At 32.5% G+C, this 16,282-nt stretch overlaps 1 protein-coding gene across 1 annotated transcript; it reads right to left on the bottom strand.

The window, feature by feature from the left end:
* Positions 1-11,744: 11,744 nt before the first annotated feature.
* LOC18041041 lies at positions 11,745-13,048 on the bottom strand. Its single transcript, XM_024182951.1, has one exon. It carries the CDS (start codon positions 12,956-12,958, stop codon positions 11,762-11,764), a length of 1,197 nt encoding a protein of 398 aa, XP_024038719.1. The 5' UTR covers positions 12,959-13,048; the 3' UTR covers positions 11,745-11,761.
* Positions 13,049-16,282: the final 3,234 nt, after the last annotated feature.

Here is a 16,282-nt window from a genome sequence, read left to right as displayed (position 1 = left end):
AAGCATAAGAATGCAATTGGATGATCTTTAAATGATATTAAAGGCATTAATCCCTTAATTTGCACACATAGAATCAATTTGGAAGAAAATGCTAAAACATGTCAACAACCTTAAAGAAGATTAAAGCTATACACGAAAGAGGTAGTCAAAATAGAAGTCCTTAAATTGCTTGATGTGAGAATTATCTACCCTATTTCTGATAGTAAGTGGGTAAGTCCTACACAAGTAGTGCCTAAAAAATCTGGAATCACTGTTGTTAAAAATGAAAAAGGTGAATTAATTCCAACACGAATTACATCTAGTTGGCGCATGTGCATTGATTATAGAAAGTTAAATGAAGCCACCAGAAAAAAATCATTTTCCATTACCATTGCTTGACCAAATCCTAGAAAGAGTAACTGGACATCCCTACTATTACTTTTTAGATGGATATTCAAGTTATTATCAAATTCCTATAACACCTGATGACCATGAAAAAACCACATTTACATGTTAATTTGGAATATTTGCACATAAAATAATGTCACTTGGGTTTTGTAATGCTCCTACAACATTTCAAAGATGTACGCTAAGTATTTTTTGTGATATGGTTGAACATTATTTAGAGGTCTTTATGGATGATTTGACGGTTTTTGAAATTTTTTTTTTATGATTGCCTTGATAATTTGGAGAAAGTTTTAAAAAGATGTGTTGAAAAAGAACTCCTATTGAATTGGAAAAAATGTCACTACATGGTTACTTTTGAAATTATTTTGGGTCATTTGTATCTGTTAAAGGAATTGAAGTTGACAAAGTAAAAATAGAAGTCATATCTAAATTGCCACAACCAAAACAGTTAGAGATGTGCAATCCTTTTTAGGACATGTAGGATTTCATCCGAAGCTTATAAAAAACTTTAGTGTCATATCTAAACTACTTTATAACCTCTTATTAAAAGATGCACCGATTGAATGAACTAATGATTGCCAAAAATCTTTTAAGAAAATAATTTACTTTTAACATTTGAACCTATTATGCAATCTCCTAATTGGTCTTTACTTTTTGAATTAATGTGTGATGCAAGTGATTTTACTGTTGGTGTTGTTTTAGGACAAAGAAGGGATGGTAACCCTTTTGTGATTTATTACGCAAGTAAGACTTTAGATAGTGCTCAAATGAATTATTCTACGACTAAAGAAGAATTACTTGTTGTGATATTTGCATTAAACAAATTTCATTCATATTTGCTTGGCTCTTAATCTGTTATTTTTACTGACCACGCTGCTGTGAGATATTTAATGAGTAAACAAGATGCCAAACTGAAATTAATTTGTTGAATTTTGTTACTTCAAGAATTTAAACTTACTAACAAAGATAAAAAAAAAAAAAGGTGCCGAAAATGTCGTTACTGATCATTTATCAAGACTCACATCCGTATTTTGCACTAACATAACACCCATCAATGATTCTTTTCCTGATGAATTTTTATTTTCTGTTACTTCAATGCCATGTCATGTTAACATTGTTAATTTCTTTGTCATAAGTAAAATGCCTTTGCAACAGAATGCTCAAGAGAAGAAGACATTTTTTTTATTGAAGTAAATAAATTTTATTGGGATGATCCTCTCTTTTTTAAATATTGCCTTGATTAAAATTTTCAACGATGTATTCCTGATATTGAGATAAGTAATGTCATTAATTTTTGTTATTTTAAAGCATGTGGTGGGCAATATTCTTCAAGAAAAACTACTGCTAAAATTTTGCAATGTGAATTTTATTGGCTTATCATATTTGAAGACATATAATTTTTGTAAAACTTGTGAAAAATGTCAAAAATTGGGATCAATTACTAAAAGAAACATGATGCTCTTAAATCTCATACTAAAGATCGAAATATTTGATTGTTGGGGAATTGATTTAATGGGTTCGCTTCCATCATCTTTTGGGTTTGTGTATATATTAGTTGCAGTTGATTATATCTCAAAATGGATTAAAGTAATTTCTTGTTGAAACACTTATAGTAAAACTGTGGTTAAATTTTTAAAAGAAAACATTTTAAGTCGATTTGAAATTCCTCGAGCCATTATCAGTGATGGAGGTAAGCATTTTTGTAATAAATCATTTGAGTCTTTAATGAAGAAATACGAAATTACACATAAAGTTGCTACCCCTTATTATTCTCAAATATATGGTCAAGTTAAATTAGCAAATAGAGAGATAAAATAAATTTTGGAAAAACGGTTAATCAAACTGAAAAGATTGGTATCTTACACTTAATGATGCACTTTGGGCTATTAAAGTTTTTAATTCAAATTTGGATGATACTGGTAATGTGCAAAAATTGTAATTGAATGAACTTGAGGAATTAAGGAATGATGCATATGAAAATTCAAGAATTAAAGTTAATGGTCTTCATTTGTTTCCAAGAAAGTTAAAGTCAAAGTGGAGTAACCCATTTGTTGTAAAAAATGTATATTCATATGGGGCCATAGAAATCGAGAATCCAAAGAACGACATCATATTTAAAGTAAATGATTAAAGATTAAAACCATTTCTGAAATATCAACCAAGTGAAGAAGACAACGAAATCAATTTAGATGACCCACCAAATCTTGATTAAGTTTTTAATGAGTGATTCAATTTTTTTTATTTTGTTATACTGTTATTTTGTTGTTTGATTGTTTGATTTTTTTTTCGATTGATGCGCACTATACATTTTTTTTAGCATTATATTTCTTGTTTACACTTGTTTGTTTTACAACTGTATTTTCTCTCATCAATTTTTATTATATGTCACGAGTACCTCAATAAGAAAGATCATGTTCATACATCTGAAAAACCTTTTGCATATGAAATTTCACTCAAGAGACCTAATACGAAGTTGTAAATCACATCAAATTTGGGATTTGCAACCACCAACATTAATGTCCTACATTGAGGATCTAGAAAGACAATTCAGAGAAATAGGGGATGGTATATATGAATTTCAATTGGATCTTGGGATTAATTCAATAAAAAGACGAATATAAATTCATTTTTCTTTTTACAGTGTGTGACTTCTTTTCTTTGTTTTTTTCACTTTCACAGTTGATTTCATTTTGCAGATTTGATTCTCTTTATTTTGGTGTGTTTTGATTTATTTTCCAGTATAAAAGGTGGATAACGGTACTCCATGACTTCTTAAGTCAGTATTTTCAGTTTCCCACAATAACTGAAACCCCAAAATCAAACATGAAAGAAATACAACATAAACTAGATAATCATTTTCCCTCTCTCCCTCAGAATGCCTTTAGGGAAATTTACAAAGCTCTTTTTAAACGATTGCGTTTTTTAATGATCAATGGCATTCTTTCTGATATTCGTTGGTTAATTGAAGTAAAGGTCCGATCAACATGTGAGCTTTTTGATCTATTTGTTTTTTACATGCCTAATTTTGGTAAAAGTACATTTGCTAAGAAAATAAGAGCTAAACGACTTGGCTTAAAATGTCATAACTGTGTACGACTTAGTTGCAAACGACTGGATTGTAAATATTTAGGAATGTTTTCTAGTAATCATGAAGATAAAATTAAATTCGATAAAGATGACTTAAGTAAACAATCGTTGGATGATATCTTACAATCTCTTAAGACGCATTGAAGCGGAGATGTGCAACATGAGATTCATAATTTGTGGTACTATTCCAAAAATAAAGTGCACAGTTTAATCTTGGGAATCTGACTCAAAAAGACCTTATTTGGCAGTTTATAAGAAAATTGGATGGGAAACCTATCCTCAACTCATAGAGAGCGTTCAAGCCGTTAATTGATGTAAAATCAGAAGAAAATGTGAGCTACAATCACAACTACCAGTAAATATTTTTTTATTTTACTATTCTTTTATTATTTGCATATTGCATGTAGTGGTGTGATTTTTTATTCAATCATTATTTGTTTTCTTTTACTATTTACTCTTTGTAATCACTATTTTCTTTTTCTTTTTACTGTTTACTTTTGAATTATTGAGTCACGAGCTTTTTACGTCATTTAACAAATATGCCAACTTATTTACAACTGCTTCTCATTATTTCTATCACCAAGATCTTTAAATATAAGCTCTTTTTTTAAACACTCACAAATTATTTTTTAAGATTATTCCAATGGCAGCATTTTGGAATAAACAATTTAAAAATATGTGTGCTTTTTAGGTTTCATTATGGAAAGTACAAGGAGCTCGTTCAGGCAGTTGTAGATCTTAGTCGAGTCATAGCAGAGAGAAAACTACACCTTATATATGGATGAGATGAACGATGTTATCAAGACTTGTCTCAGAAGCCATTTTTACTAGAGGAAGCCAAATACTAGGCATTATCCCAAAAGCCATTAAACTTGTAGGATGGCTGTTTGGCCCAGCAATTGGAGAAGAATTAGTGGTATCAAGTATCTTACTGGGAGATTTTGAAATTCTTGAAGCACTGATTACATTTGCATCTTGGGCCCATTTGAATATTCATAAAAAACCCATTAGTTTGTTAAATGTTAATAATTTTTATGATGGTTTGCTAACTTTTATTAACCATGCAATTAAGAATCATTTTGTTTCACACACTGTAAAAAAACTCTTTATTTGTGCTTCTACTGCTAATGAGTTACTTGATCTTTTACAAGCTTATACATTAGAGTCAAATCCAAGACTTATGCGCTGGATTGGTCGATTGATGATGGTTGTAGTAGCAGTAGTAAAAAGTGTAAATTAGATTTAACTCTCCGTTTGTAAATATTTTCTGTTGCAGTGTTCATGTCATGTCTTCTAAACTCTTCCTCTTTCCTTTTAAAACATTAAGGATAATGTTTCGTTCCGGTTAGGGTGAGGAAATAGTTGATAACTGTGAAATGTCTTAGTCCTGGTGATGTTTTTACAAAATTTTTCTGTAAAGACTAACTTTGGACAAATTTGAGTCGAAGATGGCCGGATATGGAGAGTGCAATACCTCTAGAAACGCATATTTTTAATATTAGAGTTTTATTAAAAAAATTATAACATTTTCTTATTCTTTGTCATTTTCTTTTAAGCTTCTGCATCGAGTTCAGGTGAGATCTCCCCCTCTTCTTCTTTAATTATTTTTTCTCTCCCCCTCTTCTTCTTTAATTATATTTTCTCTCTCTTTTATTATTTCTTTTTTTTTTGTATGCATATCTGTAGAATTATAAAACGTTAGTTTAGATTAGGTTGGGGGTGGGGATAGTGACATGTGTTTTTAAATATGTGTGTTTTTTTCTATTTTCGTTTTCTTTTAAAAAAAACCAAAAAAATAATTTTTGTCTAGGATGGCTGTGTGAAGGGTCACAACTTTTGAGACGCATAATAACAGGCTTGATGTACTATGTTTTGATTTTAAAATTCATAGTAAGTTATTTTTTCCTAATTTCTTTGAATTACTCAAATTTGTGGACTCTTCAATAAGTTATTAAGCCATTTAATTATTTACTTATTTAACAGATATTATTGAACATTCTTCACACACACTCTGACACATACTAGTGGGTTGTAAGTTAAAATTTTTATAGCATTTATTTCTTTTGATTTATTAAGGATACTATTAAAGGTAATAGAAAGTGTATATTTTCAAAATAATAATAATAATAAATAGTTGAATGTGTTTAATTTTGCTATATTTAGAACCTAAGTAATTAAGTTCGTAAGGGTATTTCTGCACTTAGTGTCTTAAAGCCAATTGGTTTGAGAGTCACTGGCCTAAAACTCACTATATGAGTTATGGATATATTTTTTGTTTATTTCATTAGAAACTTGAGTAATTAAGTCTATATGGGTATTTCAATATTTAGTGCCCTAAGGCCAACCGGTCTGCGAGTCATTGGCCTAAAGCTCGCTACATAGGTTAAAAATGTAATGTTTTAAAAATTATGTGAATAATCTATTGCCCAAAGATAAAATTTCTAATGAATTTTAGAACGAAAATGTTGTTTTTCTTTTAATGAAGCTTCATAAGTATTGTATTAATTACTTGAGAACAAAAGAAGGTTTGATGATATTCTGGATAATAAGTGAACTACAAGGAGTTAAAGAAATCTAAGAGAGTTTATTTATTTGGTAGTTTAGAGGATAGATGAACAACGATTAACTTGTATGTGAATCTTGTAAATCTGAATTTAATATAACCCTTTATTTGCTAGCGACTAGCAATAAACTGGTTGGGTAGTTATCCTTAATTGTATACATTCGTTTGCATGTAGTGGTAACAAACATGATACCAAGAGAAAAAAAAAACTTAAACACACTCAGATATGAAATCCAGTGATTAAATTAAGTCAAGCATTAGGGTGGAAGGAAGAAACTCACTCTCTTAGTCATAATACAAAGTACTAGATAGTCATCAAACTAAATAAAACATAAAATCAAAATCAAAAGAAATTTACTACCTAATAAAAATCCTAATCAAATAACAAAACTAAAATATGAAAGCTAAGTACTTTTTAATCAAGAATTCCCATTCTTCACCAGAACTTGGTTCAATTTCACATTATGTCAAGATATAAACTCGTTAACTTAATTTAAGAAAAAAAATTTTCAAAAGCTTCAATTTACCAAACAAAACTAAAGAAATCATTTTACACATTGCTAATTTGCTGTTAGCCATACTATGTTTGAGAGGTAAACAATCACGGAGATTCCTAGAAAACTAATAGAGAATGTTGTGAATTCAGGTTCCTCCAATCACATAGCTTTATAACTAACACCATCAAATTGGCAAAAGGAAATCATTGGAGTCTTCATAAGTTCGGCTTTCACAAAATAAAACAACAATTCATCAAAATTCAAAATAAAACACCAACAATCGGAGCCATAAGTTTTAAACTACCAATTGACCAAAATGCTTTAGTTAAGTTTTGAAAAATCTCCTCTCATTCAAGGCTTGTCTAGATTTACTTAAACATTGACGGTCCACTTCTCTTTGTGTGAGAGGTAATTTTATTAATCAAATAGAACAATGTTATAATGGAGTCGAACAAAAGGCCATATGGTCAAACTTTCTCTATTACCAAGTTTGCATATAGAGAAAAAGCAATCAATACAGGCTAAAAGAAAAAATAAAAGAATACATTGTTATTGATTTCTTTGCACTAATGAACTAGCACAAGGTTATATAGTGCTAATCAAGAACTAAAAGGAAAAACTCGTTGGACTTATCATCCTTATTTTTATAGATTTGTAGCACCATCAATCCTTGTACATCTCTCCTATAGTTTAATATACAATCCTTTGTTTCTTTAAAAAAAAAAGAAAAAAGAAAAAAGAAAAAAGAAAAAAAAGAGCTAAAAAGGAAAGACAACTCATGGCAATACAAACATATTAAACAATAGCCAATAGCACCATTTATATTTTTAAATTAGCTTCAACATAAGCAACAGTGTAATTTGCATGAATCCATAATTAGGCAAAAGAGATCAATCCAGTTATTGACAGAAAAGGTTTGAATCAAATTTCATTAGTTCATACATAACTAATAGCTGACTTACATAACAACAAAACAAAAGAGATTGTGTAGATACTTACCCAAACCTTTCCTAAAACATCGTAAATAAGTGAATTCCACAGGTCTCATTCCTTATTAGATTATCAATCAAATTTAACCCCATGAGATGTTCTAAATACAATTCCAATGATACCAATAGAAGGTTCAAGTTGAAGTCGGTAGATAACGACCTACGTTATATATCAGCTAGTCCTTAGGTTTTTGAGAAGCATCGACAGCAAAGCACGCAGATATCAATCTCTTTAGCAAACAGAGTTGGGTGTTCAGTGGGTGAGTGGCCCTTGAAATACTCAGGTTTACATCTAGGTGGTAACCCGACATCCTTGACCCTTTGGGATCCTGTAGTGGAAAGGGTTGGGAATAGGCTTGATGGTTGGAAGAGAGCTTTTCTTTCCCGAGGGGGAAAATTCACTGCAATTCATTCTGTTTTATCTAGTCCTCGTATTTATTTTCTCTTCCTTTTGATAATTCCAGTAATAGTTGCTCTTGGAATTGAGAAATTGAGAAATTCAGGAGGGATTTCTTGTGGGAACGATTTGGAGAAGAGAGAGGCATTCACCTAATTAAATGGGATGTGGTTTCTAGAGCTAAGGAGAAACGTGGTCTCAGCATTGGGAATTTGGTTAAAAGAAATTCGGCTTTGTTGGGAAAATGGTTGTTTTTCGAAAGAAACTCTTTATGGCCTGCTATTATAAAGAGTAAATACGGCCTTCATCCTAACAGTTGGGACATGAATTTGGTTTCTTATAGTTCGCATTGAAGTCCTTGAAAATTTATCTTCCAATTATGAAATAATAAGTTTTTGGGAGGATGTTTGGATTGGGATTCCTCTTTACGTTCTTCGTTCCCAAGTCTTTATAGACTCTCCCGCTCTCACAATGTTTTTATCAACAATATGATCACTCACGATCTTTAGATTGGAATTGGAATTGGAATTTCAACTTTTTAAGGAACTTGAGCGAGAGAGAAATTCAAGAAGTTTCAGCTGATCTGGCTTTATTGGAGAAGGTTTCAATTAACGTTCTGGTAGAGGACAAAAGAAATTGGAATCTAAGCCCCTCAAGGATCTTTTATTGCAGCCTTTTTCAATCAGTTGATTGATGTTCAAGCTCTCTTGAACTTTTAGCCCACTCATACAATTTGGCTCTAGGTAAACTTAATACTAGTGATGTTATTCAAAGACAGAACCCTAATGTATGCTTGTCTCCTTTTTGGTGTGCCATGTACAAAAGAAATGGTGAAAGTGCAGATCATTTGTTTTTGCATTGTCACCAGGTTGTTTAGTTGTGGCATAGATTGCTTCAGGCAGCCAGTATTTGTTGGGTGATTGCAGCTCCCAGCAATTCTCTGCTTTCAGAGTTCTTCATACTTTTGGAAAATGTGAAAAAGCTAGAGTGCTGTGGAAATGTTCAGTTCTGGCCCTTTTCTGGTGATTTGATTTGAAAGAAAGAAAAGCTTTTTCGAAGATTCTGAGAAAGACATAATATTTTTGTGGAAAAGAGTGCTATTTCTAGCTTCTCTCCGAGCCTCAATTATTAAGGAACTTCAAGATTCTTCTTTCTTCTTTATTCATCTAAACTGGGAATGTGTGTTGGCTTAAATCTGTATTTTTTACTTTGATTTTGTTGCGAGATCTTATAGTCATATAGATCCTATATTTATAAAACCTGATCAGTATTCTGTTGTATACATCTATTTGTGATCTTAACACCCTGTTCACTTTTTGTCGTTTTTCTTCAAAATCCAAGTTTCTTTGTTCCCTATGACACACCAAAAAAAAAAAAAAAAAGGAAAAAAAGATGAGCCCCATATATAAAGAGTCATTGACAGTACCCTATTTTACTTCTCAAAGTTTTTGTTAAGAAACTAAATAAATGTTGATTAGGTATAACAAGAAAGCAGAAAAGGAATTCACAAGAAAGCCAAAGAAATTCAACCAAAGGAGTGGACCTAAGTTATACAAAAGTAGTATGAATATCCATGTGATTTTCAGTTTATAAGAAACAAAGAACTCCTGCACCTACAGCATATTGACCACTGAGCTTATAAACTAGCTTAAAACCAACATCCATTCCAAACAAATAAAGTAGAAAGTATTATCTTGAAATTCCTTAGAACCAGAGGCTGAAAGTGATGCCAAAAGGTTTTATCCAAAAGCAAAAAATGCACTCTCTTCAATTTAACCTCTCCATTAGAAAGCATTTTCTCATACACTGTTTTGACTTCCTAAAAATAACACGACAATAGTTTATGAAATTAGTTGCAAATAAGAAGTGTAGGAAGATGCCCTTTCACTCTTCATTGAAAAAGCATATTGTTAAAAATGCACTCAATCCTTTTGGATCATAAAACTCCTGATCACTTTTTTCTGTTCATATAAACCTCGACTAGGGATGGGAATTAACTAAAAAGAGAAAAGGTAACAAGATAGGAGGAACCTTAATCTGAATGTTTTACTTTTGTTCAATTATTATATAAATGACAGGCTGCTCTAATTTCCACTTATCATGATCCACAAAAACTTTAGTATAGATATTACATTTTTTGATACCTGTATGCTGTCAATCTATTTCTCCACAACAACTCAACAACCAACAGTTATACCACGATTGAAACTAGCCTATTTTCTAACATAATCGATCAATGAATTAGGAAAATCTTGTTCGTACCAGTACTCGAAGATCTTGATTCATGGACAGAAGAATTTTGCTTAATATCCAAATTTGAATCTAATTTAATTTTGGACGGTTGTCTAATACCATCTACCAAAAAAAACTAAGGAATCCATATTTCTAAAGAATTAAATTGGAAGGGTGTCAGGATCAGTGCCAATTTCCTCTTGACTATGCCCTATTTGACAGGCAAACAATCTAGAAGGTTACTAGAAAACTAACAATAGAGCACGTTGTGATTTCAAGCATCTCCAAACTTCATAGCTTTGTTAGTAACACCAAAAAATCTACAAAGCCATCCTTGGAACCTTCATAAGACAAAAAATCTACAAAGCCATCCTTGGAACCTTCATAAGACTGGCTATCGACAGATAAACTATCAATCTCTCAAAATTTCAAAGAAGACAAGAAGGAAATTCATAATCCAAAAGCATGATGAAAGATATGGCAATCAATGCTTTAGGTATAAAACTTGAAGCAGCCTTTTAGTAGATTATATATAACTGATACGTCTCGAAGCAACAAGATAATAGAGATTGTGTAGATACTTGGACTTCACTTTTATAGTTAAGGAAAAAAAATGACAAGATACTAGAAAATAATTAAATTCTAGAGCTCTAATTCCATTGCACTATCATAAAGTTAGCCATTTTTATCCTTAAAATTCCTCATGCTGGAATGGAAACTTTAAAATCTATGACTGAACTGAAAATCAAATTATCTCATAAATAAAAATGAACTGCATGAAATTTTCAACTACAATCAATGATACTAACAGAAGGCACCGAAGATTCAAGTTAAAGTCTGTAAATAGTGTCCATTATTATAGATCAGATACATCTAATCCTTAAGTTTTTGGTAACCATTGCCAGCAGAGCAGGCCTATTATATAATCAAACATGTTGGAAATGATAAAAGTAGTAGATTTGAGAACATAAATGGTGATTCACAGTACCCTATTTTATCTCTCCATTTTTCTATAAGAAGCTGACAATTTTTGGGAACCATTGCATGCAAAGCAGGCATATTTTATCTCTTCTAAGAAACAGAGTCCAGATGAGATGCCAAAGAAGTGAATTTTTTTTCTACAAGCTAAAGAATAGGTTCTCTTAAGTTTACCTTTCTATTTGAAAGCATTTAATCATCCATTGTTTGGCTACCAAACAACACAGAAACCAGCTATGAAGTTAAACAAACATAATATCACAAGTAGTGGAAGTGTGAAGCAATGAGTAAATGGTGATTGAAATTCCTCACACAAAGAATACGTGAGTCAACCAAGCAAAAGAAAAAGAAAAATTTGTATCTCAGCAATGCACCAACTAAAAATCACGGTCTATACAGTGATTCATATGAGCTAACCCACCAATTTATCTGACTAGTTACACAAAAACTTCGTATTAACATAATGTATAAACATACCACATTTTGACATCCATACAAGCTCTAGAAACTAAATAGAAATAAGAAACATCAGTATACATGTCTATCGGAAGCAGTTAAACAATACAAACAAACATCATAACAAGATCCTGCCAAATACAAAGATAATAAAAGCAGTTACCAGTAGACAATATCACTTGGAGACCAAAAGAATCTCAGGTTTCTTTGCCTTGGTAGGAGTGTTAGAGTTGGAAGAGGCATTTGCCAAAGAAGCAGCATTAGCATTGGCCTTCACAGTGGCACGCTCCCTCTTATCAAGATGAATGAGACTCCGAGTTCCTAAAATTGCCTGCGGAACCAAATCATGAGAAGCCCTAGCATACAACCTCCTAACGGCAACAGCAGCCCCATCTTTAACCTCTTGTGAATTCAGCGGTCCCAACAGACAATGCCCGAGAATCCTCAAAACAGGCTGCAAGAACTCCCAAGGTAAAGGAATTCTTACTCCCTTAAATACCTCCCCATTTTGTTCGATACTCAATTGATCTAAAAACTCATCAAGGTCATTTTCACCATCAAAATCCAACTTGCTTTGACAATGACAATCCTGACCAGCCCACGCGGTTGCAAATTTGCAAAATTCAAGTTTAGACCAACTAGGCAACTGGGAGATGTGCTTATGATAAGCATCAAAAGCTGTTCCAAGAATTGAGGCTCGCTTGGTTGACTTAACGGCAATGTGTGGCTCCAGTGGAGCCGACAGAACTCTAACCGACGGCCTAGATTTGTGCTCCATGATTGGAATACGAGGGGAGTGGTAGAGTGAAGGCTGAGATAGGTCAGGGATTTGAACTAAGAGGGGTTTGCCAGCACGGGATTTGGCTTCAGAGCTGTAGATTGCAAGAATCACGGCTTCGAATCCGGAGAGTGAAGGAATTGAGGATGTTTCGTTGGAATGGACACGAGAGAGATAAATCGCGGAGAGTAAGGGAAGAAAAGAGAGAACAATAAGACGGAGATTGGAATCGGATGAAATGTAGGTGTCGTACAGCCACTGGCAGAGAGGATCAGAGCCAGAGCCGGAGGAAGGACAGGAAAGTAAAGACGAAAGGAGGGAGTAGGCATCAGGTGAAGAGAGGAGAGAAAGGGCAGGACGGTCAGAATCAGCGAGAGAAGAGAGAGAGAATGATGTAGAGGGAGAGGGAGAGGAAGAGTAGATAATTGAGGATAACGTGAGGATTCGAGACCTTGCTTTGGAGACGGATTCCCACCAAGAATGGACTGGATCTTGATCGGCAGCGGCGGTAATTGGATTTGGGTGGGGAGTGGAGGAAGAGGTGGAGGGTGACGAAGGAGAATTGCTCGAGTGGTGGTGAATCGTAAAGTGCATGCTTTTGGCCTTTTTTCGCTTGCTGGCGAAACGCTTCCTTTTGGCATAAGAATTAAGATCATCAAATCTTAAATCTTATACGCTTCGCTGCTTACCACGCACACGCCAAACTCCGACCACAAGTAGAATTAGGTGCGAGTAATAACAGCGGGTAGGTTTTTTAAATATTCGAATCTGCGTAATAATAAAGTCAAAGATAATTTTAAATTCAATAATTTACTTAATAGTTAAAAATAAAATTTAATTATAATTCAACAATCAATAATTTAATATTAAATCAACATAAATAACATACAATAACACTATAAGTTCACAAATAAAAATTTCACAATTAAACACAAAAAATTAAAAAAACTAAGGTAAATTGATTCATTCCAATATTTTCTGATAATTATTATTTTAATTTCTTAACATAAGTCAATGAAAATTATAGAGTTAATTATGCTTATACATATTGAATAAATAATTTAATTAATTAAATAATTTAGCTTATATATTTTTCAATTGAAATTTAATTAAATAAATAATTTAATTATAAAAGAATGCGGATTCAATATCCAGTTTTTCGAATGCACTTGTATCTGGATCTAAGTTCGCACGGATCTTAGATTTTAGGCGCCGATCTATATTTTTTAATATAAGGATTTGGATTTTTTTGGATTCAAGTTTTTCGAAGCTTTGCAGATGTGGGACGGATCTGGGTTTCCTTGCCATCTCTGCCCCAAGGCTCGGCTTGCAATCAATTTCTTTTTTGGATACAATGAAATCTCCGTCAGTTGCAAATAAAAATGAAGTTAATGGTATAATAATTTATAAAATCAAAATCATATAAAGTCTATTAATGTAAAGAGAGATAAATTTACCGATAAATTAATAATTCATTGATTTGTAGTGTGTTAATGTCTGAATTAGGACCCTGAAAAATTAATATATAACAAAAGTTATTAATTTATCTAATATTAAATTATAAAACTTTTACTATAGTTTTTTTTCTAGAACTCATCCTAAGAAATTTGCCTCCACATAATAATAATTATTTGTATATTAACAAAAATATATGTCATGTTATATTAATGGTTTACGATGGAATATTTATTGAAGTTGTTTCTGAGTTGTTACTAAATTATTGTACAATATTTATAAAAATTACATTAAGAGAAAACTAGTAAAAAGAATGAAAACATTTAAACTTTTAAGATGATTTTGCAAGTCTCAATCGTATGAGGTTAATGTAGTGCATATTTTACCTCTATATCACTTGAACTAAAAATTAATAAGTCGAATTGAGATAAGTTATAACTTTCTTGTAGTAATAAAAATAATTTTGTCATGACATTATGACCATAGAGAGATTATTCCAAAGGGCAATATTAGATGCATAGGCCAATAATTGGGCCTGTCTTACTTATAAATAGATGTTTTATGTTTTAAACTCGATTTATGAGCTAAGTTTATATGACAAAAATCATTTTGTAACCAATAAATCTCTTTTCCTTGTTATTTCTTGCCCCTCAATTAGTGTATTTGTGTATTTTCTTAAAAGGAGACGCCCCATAATTCAATAGATTTGAATCCAAATTTGAGCCCAATTTTGTGTAATTCTCACTCTATCGTGTATTTTTATGTATTTTAATAAAATTACCATTTTATTCTTAGTAAGTTATGAGTGGTTAACTTAATTTCAAGCTTGGGTTGAAAGTGATGCCTCAACATGATCCATGAGCTTGATTTGACATGTTTATTCACCCTTTCTCTTTGATTTATGTGGATTGTTTTGAGTTGTTCCATTCAATTCTCGGTTCAGATTCGATATTGGGGACTAAATTGATTAGGTCGCGTCAGTTTTTGACGAGGTTCTTATCATGGGTGTTACCTCTCCTCTTAAGTTGCTGATTAATATTGATGGTTTTGTGGATCATCTCTTCAATCTCCACATAATGTTTCAACTCAACCATATTTGTAATCTGCCGATCAAGGTTATTTCAGAATTGTGCCATGGAAACTTCTCTGCCCTCTTCCACATTTGCTCTAATCATGACAATCTCTACTTTTTTGTAATAATCCTCCACGCTTTGGCTGCTGTTGAGTGTTAGAAAATGCATATTTATAAAGGAGAAAACCGTCATTTTACATTTCAAGTCTTACTAACAACCCTTACTTTTATGTATTTAACCTTCTTGTGATTTAATTACATGTGTTTTATTTTAATTAAGTAATTTATGTATTTTAGGGGCATTATAGTCATTTCACAATAAAGGAGAGATCAGACGGCAAAACGGACATCACTTTTGAACTCAGGACGGTCGAAAACCTTAGGAGGAGCATAAAAGGAAAAATGACACTATTCACATGTACGGTACTATTCACGTATACGGGACTGTATACGTTACTATTCACGGCACTGTTCACATAGAAGGATCGATGACGTGACATTGACCGATGATGTGGCATTGACTGATGAGGTGTCACGATCCTGTTGGACTAAAATTCTTATGTACTGTTGATGGTGACGTGGCATCATATCAGTGGACGAAAAATCTCGCGTACGGTGCATGCATCACACAGGATTATTTTCAACCAAACCGCGTTACTGTTCATCCGGGTCAAACCGTGTTACTGTTCATCCGCGTGGTCAAACCGTGGACTGTTGACTGATGACGTGGCGCAATCCTGAGCGTCCAAACTGTTTTTAATCCGATGGCCATGATTTACTCCATGTATCTATAAAAAGGGGGCATCCCCCCCTAATTTGATATCTCTGAATCCATTTTTGGGATCCATTTTCTGTAATTCCTTCTCCATCTTGTATTTTCTTCGTATTTTAATAAATTCCCATTTTGCCCCTAGTTCAATTATGAGTGGCTAATTTTCTTTCAAGCTTGGGTTGAAGGTGAAGTCTTAACATGTGTCATGGGCTTAATTTGGTAAATTTATTTTCTCTTCCCCTCTAATTTTTGTGGATGTTTTGACTTCTCGTCGACAAATAATAATAGTCTTGTCTAGATACCGCCTTGGTTACACCGGCTCTCTAGTATAAGGTTATTATTATTTGGCACGATAAACCCTTAGCACCATATTGATTAGAGCGTGGTTCATGAGGTGTGGATTCCCCCCTCATGATTTAATTGGCATTAATACGGATTATTTAGCCCATGATGCATGTTGATACGGATCCAGATACCCAAGTACGTCATTTCAATATAATTCTCGTCAATTTATTCTCGCCATTTCAATACCAATTTTAGAATTTATTCTTGCCATTTTAATTTAAGTTTTAGCATATTCCAAATCATTTCCACCATAAATCCAATCACCCATTTACAA

Source organism: Citrus clementina, unplaced genomic scaffold (assembly GCF_000493195.1).
Source record: "Citrus clementina cultivar Clemenules unplaced genomic scaffold, Citrus_clementina_v1.0 scaffold_5, whole genome shotgun sequence".
NCBI classification, from domain to species: domain Eukaryota; kingdom Viridiplantae; phylum Streptophyta; class Magnoliopsida; order Sapindales; family Rutaceae; genus Citrus; species Citrus x clementina.
Note: the sequence above shows the minus strand (reverse complement) of the source record. Positions and strands in the feature narration are given on the sequence as shown.

Coding starts and splice junctions, on each gene's coding strand:
- LOC18041041 (XM_024182951.1), bottom strand. CDS start 12,958: ATGCACTTTACGATTCACCACCACTCGAGCAATTCTCCTTCGTCACCC.